This window comes from Leptonotus elevatus, chromosome 13 (assembly GCF_054856555.1).
Source record: "Leptonotus elevatus isolate MCC_2025b chromosome 13, RoL_Lele_1.0, whole genome shotgun sequence".
In the NCBI taxonomy this organism is placed as follows: domain Eukaryota; kingdom Metazoa; phylum Chordata; class Actinopteri; order Syngnathiformes; family Syngnathidae; genus Leptonotus; species Leptonotus elevatus.
In genome coordinates this window covers 16,084,488-16,097,719 of record NC_141251.1, presented here as the reverse complement: position 1 = coordinate 16,097,719, position 13,232 = coordinate 16,084,488, and the positions used below count along the sequence as shown (strand labels likewise).

Here is a 13,232-nt window from a genome sequence, read left to right as displayed (position 1 = left end):
AGTACTTTGATTTTTGAGCATTGGTATCAACAAATCAGGGGAGCAAATAATCAGCATCAAGGGAAAAAAATGCTTTTGAAGGGCAATTTACAAGTGTGTATTATTCTTGAGAAATTACAGTAACTAAATAGATAAGATGCAACAAGTAGCAATGCAACCAGCACACGAAAATACTTCATCCTGATCTGACATTTATGGATGCAAGTGCAATTTACGTAAAGACAAACACAGCAAGGAATAATATATTCCACAATGGCACTGTGTACAAAATTAAATCCAACTCTTCAGGAAAGCCTTTTTTTTCCCCCGGGAAACGTTTAACAATAAGTCACCCAGCTGAGATTCCAACAGAGGCGAGGACAATATTACTGTGCGCAGCCGCAGACATACGCAACATATGGACTACCTGGTGCTGACAAAATGAATACATTTGGCGGGTATCTGGAGAATTTAGCCTAAATGCTTCTATGTGTGTGTATGTGCACAGACGTTTGCATTAGCCAAGAGCAGAGCAGCCTCATAATTTTTCCATGAGAGTTATACTTCATATATTCTTAAAGCAGCCATACTACCACCAGTCCTAATGGATGGTTTGCAACAATATATTTCTAGTATGCTCGCCACAGTGGATTTTGTAAAGAATGCGATAAAATGGCCCTTGCGTCAAACAACCTTTGTATGCTTGATAAACATATATACAATACATGTGTGCAGCATGTGTGTGCACAATTGCGCAGCCACAGTCGCACTCGCACAAACAGGAGCGGGTGATAATAGAGCCGTTCTTTATACCGTGTCATGAATAATTCACAAAGCATGTGCTCTAACAGATCCTTGACTTGACAGAATAATATGACAGATACTACGACTGCTATTAGATGAGAAATATTGTTAAGTTTTGGAGATTTTACCTAGAATACATTGATCTCTTGCTTGTGCTACTGCTGACTTCTAGTTCAATACTTATAATCTCTTTCTCACTTTTTTCTAAGGTATTTTCCTAATTTAAGTTCAGACAGGGAGTGTATATTTAGTTGAAATATATTCTTTTTTTTTAGTCAGTGGAACAAAACCTCTATTAATAAACTGCTAATATAAAGAATTACATCCTTTCTTCAGTGAAAAGTATTTTTAAATGTGAAACCTTTTGACACATTTGTAATTAAGAGCTATAAAAAATTGTGCTCGCACAAATTGTCTAATATTATTCAAAATGTTTTCAATTAATTCATTAAGGGAATATTGTTTTTAAAAAACATACCATTGTCCTTTAAACCACTTCAATATGAAGGATGATTTTAAAAACATATATTTCATTAATTTCACTATGTAATGTAGTGTAATTTAACCATAGCATTTGCCCTGAATTAAAATATCATATTTCATTCATTTATAAAAATGACAAAGCATTGAATTCTTGTAATATCTTTGTTTGGAGATGATTGGCTTTTCTGAGTATTAATGAAGACATAGCTGACTGGAAAATAAATAAATAAATTAAACAAACGAAAACAAGGTCAGCACAGAAACAAGGATTTTTAAAAATAAATACTTGCAGAGATTTATAGAAATAAAGTGTGTTTAATGTTTATATTTATCTTATTGCAAAATTCTTAAATCATGACACATCTTGCTCCGTTGAAAGTTGGTAGGGGTTTGAAACTGAACGCTTAGCAACTTCTGTTACTGGGATTTCAATAGAAATAAATCATGAAAGTAAAGTAGAATAGAACGGAATTTTCTTTATTTGTCATGTACACAACACACACATTCTGTACATGAAATTCGACGTATGCATTTGACGAATCACACTGGTGGACACAGCAAACAAACACTGTAAGTGGCACAAATAAGAGCAGGGGGCTCCAAGGGAGCAGTTTGGGGTCTTGCTCAAGGACACCACAACCTTGAGTCTAGGGATATTAGGGGCGGATGGTCCTCAAATGAGTCCCCATGGTGGCAGACGACAATCTTAACTACTTGCCACAGCTGCCCAGTCAATAATGAAGCCTTTTTAACTGTAGAGGCAAGATTACAGTACACTCTAGAAACAGTTGGGTCATAAATGGACCGATCCTCTACTGTGAGTGATATATATATATATATATATTGGTAAGATCCTTTACTTGGAACAAAAATATGGGTCATTTTGTATAAAACAATCCAGAAAGTTGACCCATAAAGTGGATCGGTCCATTTTTGATCCATAATTGGGTTACTTTTGACCCAACTCTTTTTAGATTGTATGATTTTAGAATTGTTCACAACTTTCAGTTCACTTTCATTGGCATTTAACTTCAGGTTCCACTTTACTTGGAAAATCCAGACACAACATAAGGAGAGGATATACTAAAAATTTGCTCAATTAGAATGTCATAATGGACGGCCAGGGTATTTTTTTGGATAACATTTTACACTGAAATTTCATTGAAAATATTTGAACAAATAGCCTCTTCATGCAGCATCTGTTCGGATGGAAGACATTCAACCATGGCCTGAAAGTGAGGGCCAGGCTAATGAGAGTTAACTGTGCACAGCAAAAATGATTAGAGCAGCTTACACACCCTCCCAAAGTAAAACCAAATTGTAACGGTTAACGATTGCTTCTGTTCTTAAAGTCTTATTCCATACATTAATTTCTAGATATGCAAATATTCCCAAATGTATGCAAAGGAACTGAGCTCCAATAAGTGTGAGGGTCCTGCCCCTTAAGTTTCTCATTTATTAATGTTTTTATATGTATGAAGACTGTAGACCTACAATGACGGTGCCCATGACGTATGTGCATCTGTTCAAAAGGAGCCATCAATGAAGACAATAAGCTATTTTGGCTTCAGTACAAATGGAAGGAATTGTGACCAGCAAGCGTTTCACATGACTCTAACTCCCCCATCTCCTGTCCATTAAACCACTATTCCCGCCATGAATTGCGGCAATAGGCAATGAAAGCCATCGCACACCTATTGATGCTGCATTGTCGCAGACCAGCTGCGTGAGCCTCTTCTCATATTGAATTTAGCCGACTGTTGATTTTATAATGAGAGAGTTCAAGTGTTTGTCAGGTAACTATTTTATTTGTAGCCACGGGCTATTACGCTGATTTCAAAGAATACGCAGACAGAATAAACCATGAAAAGATTCAGATGATGTGGCACAAAGATTTCCAACGTGACTAAAATTGAGCTACCTTTAGCTCAGCAACAATCCAGGGCTTTAAAAAAAAAATTTTGCATGAATTTGTATGGTCACTTGTTGCCAGGCAGCTTGAGAATGTTCAAACATACTTGCAAACACGTTTTAATGTATTTGTGAATACGTTTGAATGTACTTGTAGGCTAAATGCTAAAAAGTTTGCAAAATGTCCTATTATGCCTCAGGGTATTTTGACTAGCACATGGGGGGAAAAAAATAAGCTATTTTTTTCAGCATTTGGCCTACTTTATATACCAAATAAGTTCGAAAACTAAGTAAATAAAAAATATTTGTAATTTTTATGATAAATTATTGTCTGCAGGGCATGATTTCCATTCTGATTTTTTTTTCCCATAATGCCATTGGGTATGCATAAGCACAAGTCAATACTCTGTAGCATTACAGGAAAAAAATAATTTTAGCATGTAGACTACATGTACCTTTAAACGTACTTGCAAATACGTTTAAATCTTTTGAAAATAAGTATGAACGTATTTGCCAGTCTAAACTGTTTATACTCTACATTGGCAGTTCCACACTTCTGTAGTTTTCCGAGAGATGTTACAATAAAACTACAAACTAAACTGCTATGCTGCTACTTTGTGTAAGGGTGGCAGAAATTTCAAGTATTAACAAATTAAATGCAGATAATTCAATTTCCCTTTTCTCAATTTGTTCACAGTAGAATTGCTGACCCACCACCTCGCAATCCAATTGACACAGCTCTGTTGTTTATGCCTCCAAATGCTTTTTTCTTACCTCAATCACCGTTAACCGAAAAATAACCTGCTAGCCACCAGTGTGCGTGATGCTAAAGCGGAAGTAGCTGTAAATATGCTACATCAATAGTGATTTTCCTGCTTGTGCTCTCCTGAGTGCCATTGCGGTTTTGCAATTGAATCCAGACTCTCTGGGATAAGTATCTGATAGTTTTTTTGTTTTGTTTTTTAAAAGAATGTTCGATAGCAAAAAAAAAAATCGGTACGAGTACTGTACTCAACTCAACAATACTGCTAGTACTTTTGATACATTAGATCCCCCCAAAAAAAGACGACAGATCATTTTAAAGAAAGATCCCATGATATAATTTTTTGTTTAAATTGCATGAAATTAATGGCAATTTTCTATTCTTCTCATTTCTAATTCCTGATCATAAAACGGCCAAAAGATGGCCGTCGCGAATAACGATACATGATATCGCCACTTTCTTTTCCCCACCCAAGTACCATCTACTGGATCTAGTGGGACATTGCCCCATATTCCCCTCAATGCAAAATAGCCAGTGTCATCATCATCATTTTGTACTATACATACCATACTATGTATATTGTGCAGAAAATCAGGTTAGATTTTGACAACAACTAGTTGAGGAAAAAAATACCGATGCTGTGTTGATGGTCTTTGACAACTGCAATTTGTCTAACTGTAGCCGATCATCTGGATTTCCTGATGAATGCAGCATGCAAGTTAGTGGAAGAGTTGTTGCTCTACCTGGTGGGGAATTTGGGAAATTGCTGTTTGATCAAACTTTTGACCAAAAAATGTCAAAGATGGAGAAGACGTTTGACCCATGCTGACATACTTGACTAAATAAGTACAAATCCAGAGTCAGGATAGTATTTCTTTCTCATGCAGCGCAGTACAATGGATGCACAGCAAAACGAGTGGGAACCCAGAGTCATCTGGAGGAATAAAATAGTCCAACAACACTATATCTTTCAGGTCCCAGTGACAGAGGGTGCAGATTTTATTTTGGAAATCTCAGTTAATCTCATCCACACGATTGTAAAAAAAAAATAAAAATAAAAATCCTTGTAATATTCCATTTTTGGAGAATGCTGCATGCTGTAAACGTTGTCTGAGCATAAGTGAGAAGGGTCCGGTTCAGGGGGGGGAACCCCTTTAGATTGGAATTAAGTGCGGGGGAAGCGGAGGCAAAAAGGAGAGGGAGGGGAAGGAGGAGGAGGGCAGGCAAGAAAGTGGGTGCTGGTGCCAGACGCAGTAAGAAGTGAACGTACGTGTGTATGGTGCTGAGAGTGTGACGTGTTATTGCAGCCCGCTCCTGGAGCTCTGCAAGCAGCCAGCAAAGCGCCTTTTTGCGTTCTCACTGGCCCCCCAAACATCTCCCATCCACCCACTCTAGACGGATTTCTCTCCTCTTTATTTTCTCGACGTGACGAGAGGATGCCGCTTGACGACTTGCTTGGAAATGGAATAGAAATGGCGAATAAACCCGTGATGTTATTGTAAAACAAAATGATGAAATTTTTTCCCCTCTGTTAGTCTGAAATTCTGTGACTGTCGCTTGGTTCTATTTGAGTTTGGATGGGAAAGTCCATGCGGATGATGATGAGGAGGACCGTGGATACGAGCGGGGAAAGCGGAGTGTAACGCATTTTATTTTATTAGATTTTTTTTTCCCACCCACCGAAGCATCTTGTTGCGCCGGACTTGTGTGCGTGTGCGTGTGTGTGTGCGTGCGTGCGTGTTGGAGTATGGATTCACTCGAGGGCTGCAGACTTGATTTATAAAGGATGTTGTCAAGTATGTTGGGAAAATAGCCATAGCTTTCGCGGTGTATAAGGTAAGATTATTTTTATTCGTACCCATATCCATATGCGTGTTGGTGTCAGTTAAAGTTTTTGCATTGAGATAATCTTGAAGTGTGTGTGTGTGTGTGTGTGTGCTGCGTAGCCCTTCTCACGAATCCACGCAGATGAACAGATATGTTTATTCAAAGCGATGATCTGTCTCTTAAGAGGCAAACACCACTTTAAAGTGGCACCGTGTCTCCATTCCCATCGCCCCCAGAGAGACGATTGCTTTTTAGAAGCCTCGGCAATAAAACCGAGCGTGTCTCTACTGACGACCCATTTCTCCTCGTCCCCCGGAATACTGATTCCCCTTGACGCCCCTGCACATGAATCTTGCAAAAGGATGTGGATTCGCGTGGATTTAGAGCTCACTAGCTGATTCCACACCCTGCAAGCGTTGCACCGCAAATAAGTTGTGGGGGGGATGTGGGGTGATGGAGGGGGGGGGGGGGGGGGGCACCATTCCATATCCCCATTCTGGTGTATTGGCTCGTGTGCATGAGTGTGTGTGGAAAGCGTGCGAGTCCATCGCCTCCACTTCCACAGTTGCAAAGACGAGCACGCGTGCCCTCGTGCGCGTGCACGCACCCGCTCGCAGCTGCATTGCCTGCAGGATTAAAGCAATCAGGACATGGCATTGCATTCTCCCTCTCTCTTCTTCTCACACACGCCCCCGTGCACGTCGCGGGGGCACACTCACATACTTTATCAAATTGCACTGTCCATTTTTTCCTAAATAAGCCTTATATTTAGAAACATTTTATTCCCCGAATCTGCTTTCTTCACATGAAATGTGTGTTATTTTATATTATTTATTAATGCCTGCATAAAACATATACACGTGGATGCACACATTAAGCCGCAGACTTTTGATGGCAAAAATCATCTTTAATCTTTTTTTCTTCTTTTTTCCCAAGCACGACCTACTTTACCACGTCTAAATGCCTTAACCATGCCACCCCAACACACAAACATACACGCATGGTCGAAATAATTAAATAATGGCCGTAGTAACCACAAGGTGGCAATGTTTGCACAAAGTACAGTAGTGAAGCATGGCAAGACGGGGTGCAAAAGACATGCAGCTGCGGTTGATGTGAAGGATTTTTTGCCATTTTCATACATGAATCCCATCACTTGATCGATCATCCATATTGTTCACTGTGTAATTCTCCTCATCTCTCCCTCCTTGCAGGCCAAATGACATAGGATGAAGGCTGTTCGAAATCTGTTGATTTATATATTTTCCACCTATCTTCTGGTTATGTTTGGATTAACTGGTGCCCAAGATTATTGGTGTTCCACTCTGGTCAAGGGGGTCATCTATGGATCCTACTCTCTGACTGAAATGTTCCCTAAGAACTATACAAACTGTACGTGGACATTGGAAAACCCAGACCCGACCAAATACAGCATCTACTTGAAGCTATACAAACAAGACCTGAGCTGCTCTGAGTATTCTCTGCTTGCCTATCAATTTGACCACTACTCTCACGAAAAGATTAATGCCTTGCTCAAGGTGAATGAGTCAATAGTGTACCTGTGTGATTCCAAGAATATTTATGTATTTTTGCTCTACGACAAAAATTTTGTTCAGCTGCGGAGGGTTTTCCCCTCCGATTCAAACGGATTGACGCCACAGAAGCTGGAAGAAGAGGAGAAGTCTATTGTGGAGTTTCTGGTGTTGAATAAGGCCAGCCCCAGCCAGTTTGGGTGTCAAGTGCTTTGTACGTGGCTGGAAAACTGCCTGAAATTAGAGAAGGGCACGGTGGAGACGTGCGGCATCGTCTACACGAAATGCACGTGCCCCCAGCATTTAGGAGACGGAGAATCCGAGAGCATGCTCATGCTCAACAATGTGGTTTTACCGCTCAACGCCCAAACGGAGGGCTGCTTGTCGCCCCAACTGCACGCAGGCCAGGTCTGCAATCTGAGTGCCGAAGTGAAGCGGCCTCCTAAAGAAGGTGAGTATGCTGCTGTGTCTTGCTTCTTGTGTGCTCACGTAGTAATGGAGCACATTTTATGCATAGATCATTTAATGTGCACGTCGATCACTCCCTCCTTCTGCCCTTCCTTACTGCATGTCTTAAGCGTGATGGCCCATGAAACAAAGAGCACACATACAGTAGAGTTTTAATTCAATGGTTGCTGCCCCAATAATTGGACAACAAAACTTGGAGTTGGGTGTTAACTGTTACAGTGGAGCCTCTGTAGTCCAAAACAAAAATTCTGTCTGTGTGAGTTTGGCTTTTTCAAAATTCTTAATCAAACTCAATATTGAACCAGAATCAGTGAGTGCCAAAAGATTTGGCCAAATACTTTGCTTTTTGTTTTATCTTTTGGACATATTTACTCCAAAAGCCTAAACAATGGCTGTTAATAGAGCAAAAGCAGACACAGTGAAGACCCGTCTGTTGTTTTTAAAATTAGAGTGGAGTGGATTGTATATAAGTGGTTAACTTCTCTTACACTAGCCTCACAAGTTAGATTGCAAAAAGCAAGATGCAAGCAAATTACGCCATCTTCATTAAAGTTAGACATTAAAGTCTATTTTTGGGACTGACGAAATCATGTGCGACGCATGGCGTAAATCTGCGCGGAGGTGGGTTAGACCCGGTGTTGGTAATTTCCGTCTAAATGTGGCATGCTAGTCATGGTGGAAGCACATCTGTGCCATAATGTAGGCACTCCCGCTGCCCCAATGGGCCAAATTGAAAAATATAATACAACTATTCGGAGGGTTTGATGACCACTGTTCATATATTTAGGGCCTAAGCAGCAACTGCTGTTAAATAACTCCTAGATATTGAACCAAATTGTAATAAAACTCTAGATGTTTCATCTAAAGATGTTCAAGATGAATAGTAAAAGCAAAGTTTGCCTTGAACACATTTTGATGGTTTAAACATGCGGGAAAACACATGACATTTTGCAAACACATCAGGCCTGGCAGGAAAACAAAAACAATTGTAATTTTCCCAAAAATTGTAATTCCAACATGCAAGGCAACTGATTCGCTGTGGCAACCCCTGAAGGGGAAAGCCGAAAGGAAAAGAAGGAGTACCCCAAAGTGGCCTGGGCTGCAAGGGCCCTTCATAGCTGCTTGCAGCTCTAGTTATTACCAACATTCATTGTGTTAGGTCAGCTGTCTACCCTGTGCCACTGTTAGACGTGGTATGAGCAGGTGTAAGGTTTAAATTGACTCTGTGCCGCCAAATTGTGACTCCGCCAGGCACACTTCCAAGATAGTCCTTTTGCTGCGCCGAGCCACCCAGTTTGGCGGAGACCAGTCTGCCAAAGTGGCAAACATGCACAGCAAGCCTTGGGCTGAAAGGAAATCTGCCGACATTTGCGCCACTATGCGGATGTGCGTGTATGAAAATAGAGCTCTGAGTTTCAGTTCACTTCAGAGTTTAGGGTTTAGGAGTTTAGGGAAAGTTAAATACTAGCTCAAATTGTGACATTACAACCCTGAGACAGATTATTTAATATTTGTTCCATTATTTATATTAAAACAATCAAAACAAATACATTGGACTCCAATACAAGTGACTGTCTTTGGTGTCAGAGGTTCCACTGTTTTATTTATGGGGGTTTTTTTTGGGGGGGGGGGGTGATGACCGGTCATTAGTTTAGAGCATATTAAACTAAAAAATGCAGCATATGTTGTATATTTTCTTATAGGGAAGCTTGGCTTCATGAATTGGGCGGACACAATGCAACATTTATTGTTTGGCTTCAACTGTAATTCATGACCTAGAGTAGAATGACCATGATTAGACTGTAAAGCTTTATGTGTGTGGTTTTACTGTAATGCTGCCATAGAGCAATGCAACATGTTATAGCATCAGCTTTTAACAGTAAATGCTTCTGATAAGGTCATGAGAGACCGTGGAGCTTCGTGCAGAGGCCGCCTTGACACATAGCTGATTGTCGTGTAACAGGTAGTGTTGCGTGAGATGTCTGATGATGACTCATAAAGCAGTGGCCTTCATCACCAAAGTCATTAATGAACATTTTGATTAGTGGGGGAAATAATGAGGAAGCAAATGTTATGGAACATCAGTATTCTCTTGTGGGATTGAAGTAATGGTTGCAGCAATCACTCCCTGGAGATCACAATGGGAAGAAGAATATGCTTTTATGCGGTAGTTTGGGCTGTTGGGTGGCTGCTGCTGCACGCTTCAATATCATTTAGTTGGTACATCGGTTTGTAATAAGAAGTCATTACCATGGCAACCCTGGATCACTCTAGTCTACATCTACTTTAAGCCACATTTCCACCAAGCGGTAAAGCTTTGTTTGGTTTACCGCATTACGATTTGAAATAAAAAACCCAAAGGCTGAAAGCTGATGAAGTGCATGATGCCTTTTGACCAATCAACAAAGAGCTCTATCTCTAGCTGCACTCTTGAGATACTCTGCCACTGCCTTTAAGACCGCTGAGCAATCATTTTGCAACCTTTTATGACGGAAATACAAAAAGATTCAGATTGCCCAAGATGGAATATATACTGTATAGCCACTTTGTATAATATTTTACGATAGCTAGTCAAACATTTATGTACATTTGTTGGGCAAACTTTAATTTCAATGGCCAACAAAAACATTTACAATGACAAACAAATGCTTGGATCCATTACATTATGTAATCATTTGGTGTTCAGATAGGTTTGAGTTACGAGAATATGTAATTTGTTCCTTGGCTCTAATCACGTGCATCTCCAATTAACATTCCCAGTTGAAATGAATGGAAATCCCATTAATCCCTCATAAACCGCCAAGAAAGACAAATAGCACTGTATTGTTAAATATAACTGTATTATTTAAAATTCTATATTGTATAAAACAAAAATATAGTGAAAGAGAATAACATAGTATGCATGTGTTGTGCCTTTAAATGATGTGTCCCCCCTTGAGAGTGCTTTGTAACTCAAACAAAAAAAGAAACAAACTAATCTGAAATATGCACAGAAGTGTGGAACTGCCAAAGTGTAGTAAACATTTTTGATTGGCAAACATACATTTGGACATACATAAATACATTCAAATATACTGTATTTGCAAGTACGTTCAAACTATTTGCAAACACATATTTGCCGCGGGGTAATGTGCATACAGTGTGGTATTTTGAAAAAAACAAAAAACAGAAATCATGCACTGCAGACAGAATAATAAAACCATAAAAATTGTACAAAACTTTACTCATGTAATTTTTCAAACATATTGGTTTAATGTAGACCAAATGCTAAAAAAAATATATATATTTTTTTTACTTGTGCATTGTATAGGAAAAATACAATGTTTTTAGCATTTAGCCTACAAGTACATGCAAATGTATTTGAATGCGTTCGAACGAGTTTGCCAGTCAAAAATGTTTACCCCTATTTTGCAGTGCCACAATTTGATAAATAAGTGATGCGCTGAGCAAATAACGTTTACGCTGTGGGAGAGAAAGCACAAAAACAAACAAACAAACAAACAAACAATGTGGCCAAAGGTTACGAGTTTTTCGCGATACGAGCCGTGTATCTAAAAAAAACGGGCAATCAGTTAAGGCACCACAGACACATAGTTGCACAATACAACGTTTTTGATCAGCTTGTTTACCACCGTTGCTGAAAAGTTAGCATTCCACACCTGTAAGGCACCCCTGAAAAATAATTAATTAAACAGAAATTACATACATCTACTCCCCTTGCCAGGAGTCCAGGAGCAGTATAGCTTTAATAATGAGAATTTAGTGATCAAATCACAACAACATGATGCTTATTTGCTGAGGGAATTATCTTTTCCAGAATAACATTTAACATTTTTCAGCATGTTATTATCAGCTTAAGAGCACAGCTTATTTCCCCCCCCCCTCCGCCCTCCTCCTCCTCGGAAGATTTTCCACTAGCATCTATTTATAGTGTTGGTTGATGGGAGGTTTGAATAAATCCGTTTTCATCTGGATAACGGAGGGAGATCAACACACTGGGTTTTAAAAGAGCGCTGTCTCTCCTACTGGCGTCATAGTGACAGAGTGGGTGTTCCTGATGAAGAAGAAAGCATCGCAAACAGTCGACAAGGGCTGTATTTGATACAATCGCTCGTCTTTGATCTTCTCAACTTCCTGCTGAGGAGGAGGCCTTTGGAGCCTACAAAAGCCGAGCCGGGCTGGAGGTTGTACGCGCGACTGCCGCAGTGCCCCCGCTCATGTTGCACACGCATACACAAGGAAGAGACCGTTTTAAAGGTTAAAGCTTGTACATATTTAAGATGATTATACAGACAAAAGACAGATCTCGCTCGCTGATGCGGTGCCACTTTGAAAACCAGACCGACACAATGGTAGCTCTAAACACATCTACTGACTCATTTATGCTGCTTCATTTTTATGGCTGTCACTGTTTCATGCATAAAAGTTGTAAAAGCAGGCGCCACAGTGCTGCACTGACACTTACTGTGATTTAATTCTCTCTCCCTCTCCCTTGTGTGTGTGCTTGTGTGTGTTCTGCCTTCGTACAACACATGCAACAGCATGATGACTCGCCAATGCCCATAGGTGAACTAATGAGTGTGTTTGTCAGCGTAGTGATGTCTGGATGACGTGTCCAGGCTGCTTTTAGATAAGTGGGACTTTTAATTCAACAAAAAAAAAGGAAGCGTGGAGGAGGAAACAGACAGATTATATTTTCATTTTTCTTGCGCCCTATTGCATTGTTTCGGCGCACACGTCTTACAAACATTGTTCCTATAATTTTAAAATGGTTAACAGAGTTTATTCTACACTACTATAAATTTACCCCAAATGGATGTTTCTATTAATACCATACATTCCTTTTTGTGCATCCCATTAAATCAGGGATGGACAACTGGGGCATGTGGCCCCCAACCATACTCTGAGTGGCCCATTGATTTAAGATTTTTTTTGTTTTGTTTTTTACAAACTCAAAAATTGATATTATTATTATTATTATTATTATTATCAACAGATTATTATTTTTATTGTTTGTTTTTGTGTTTTTGCCGGGTGGGGGTGGGATGATGGGGTTAAAAGCGAGATAAATGTGGAAATAATTACTGGAAAAACTGGGAAAAAAAGTTTTGGGGAGGAAAGAAAATCTGCAAACTGCGATTATGCATCGACTGTAGTTTTAAGTTGTAATACCACCATTCATCAATAGATGGCAGTAGGCTTAGCTACGCTTACACTGGGTCTAATGCTGCATTTGAGGATAGGGGTAAGTCAGATTTATCCCACTCGGATTGTCCCAATTTCAAACTCAAAGCATCCAAGGTGAATGTAAACAACAAAGATGGCTGATTCGGATAAATTATTTGTCGTTGTGGTATAATAAATCAGTCCAAATCACGTTGCATTACGTCAAGTTACGCATTTCGAATAACAAAATTAATGTTATAATGTTATAATAAAAAGGAGGCAAACATTCTTTATGTAGT

At 39.6% G+C, this 13,232-nt stretch overlaps 1 protein-coding gene across 6 annotated transcripts in view; it reads left to right on the top strand.

Annotated features, from left to right (window-relative positions):
* Window positions 1-5,167: 5,167 nt before the first annotated feature.
* adgrb3 (adhesion G protein-coupled receptor B3) overlaps window positions 5,168-13,232 on the top strand; it is a 139,460-nt gene continuing 131,395 nt past the window's right edge. For 4 of the 6 annotated variants that reach the window (XM_086092330.1, XM_086092328.1, XM_086092329.1 and 1 more), the window contains exons 1-2: window positions 5,168-5,776; window positions 6,982-7,750. In XM_086092330.1, coding sequence (XP_085948456.1) covers window positions 6,997-7,750 — 754 coding nt within the window. In that variant the 5' untranslated portion in view covers window positions 5,168-5,776; window positions 6,982-6,996. The remainder of the gene's footprint in view (window positions 5,777-6,981; window positions 7,751-13,232) is intronic. The other 2 variants (XM_086092326.1, XM_086092325.1) reach the window with 1 other exon arrangement.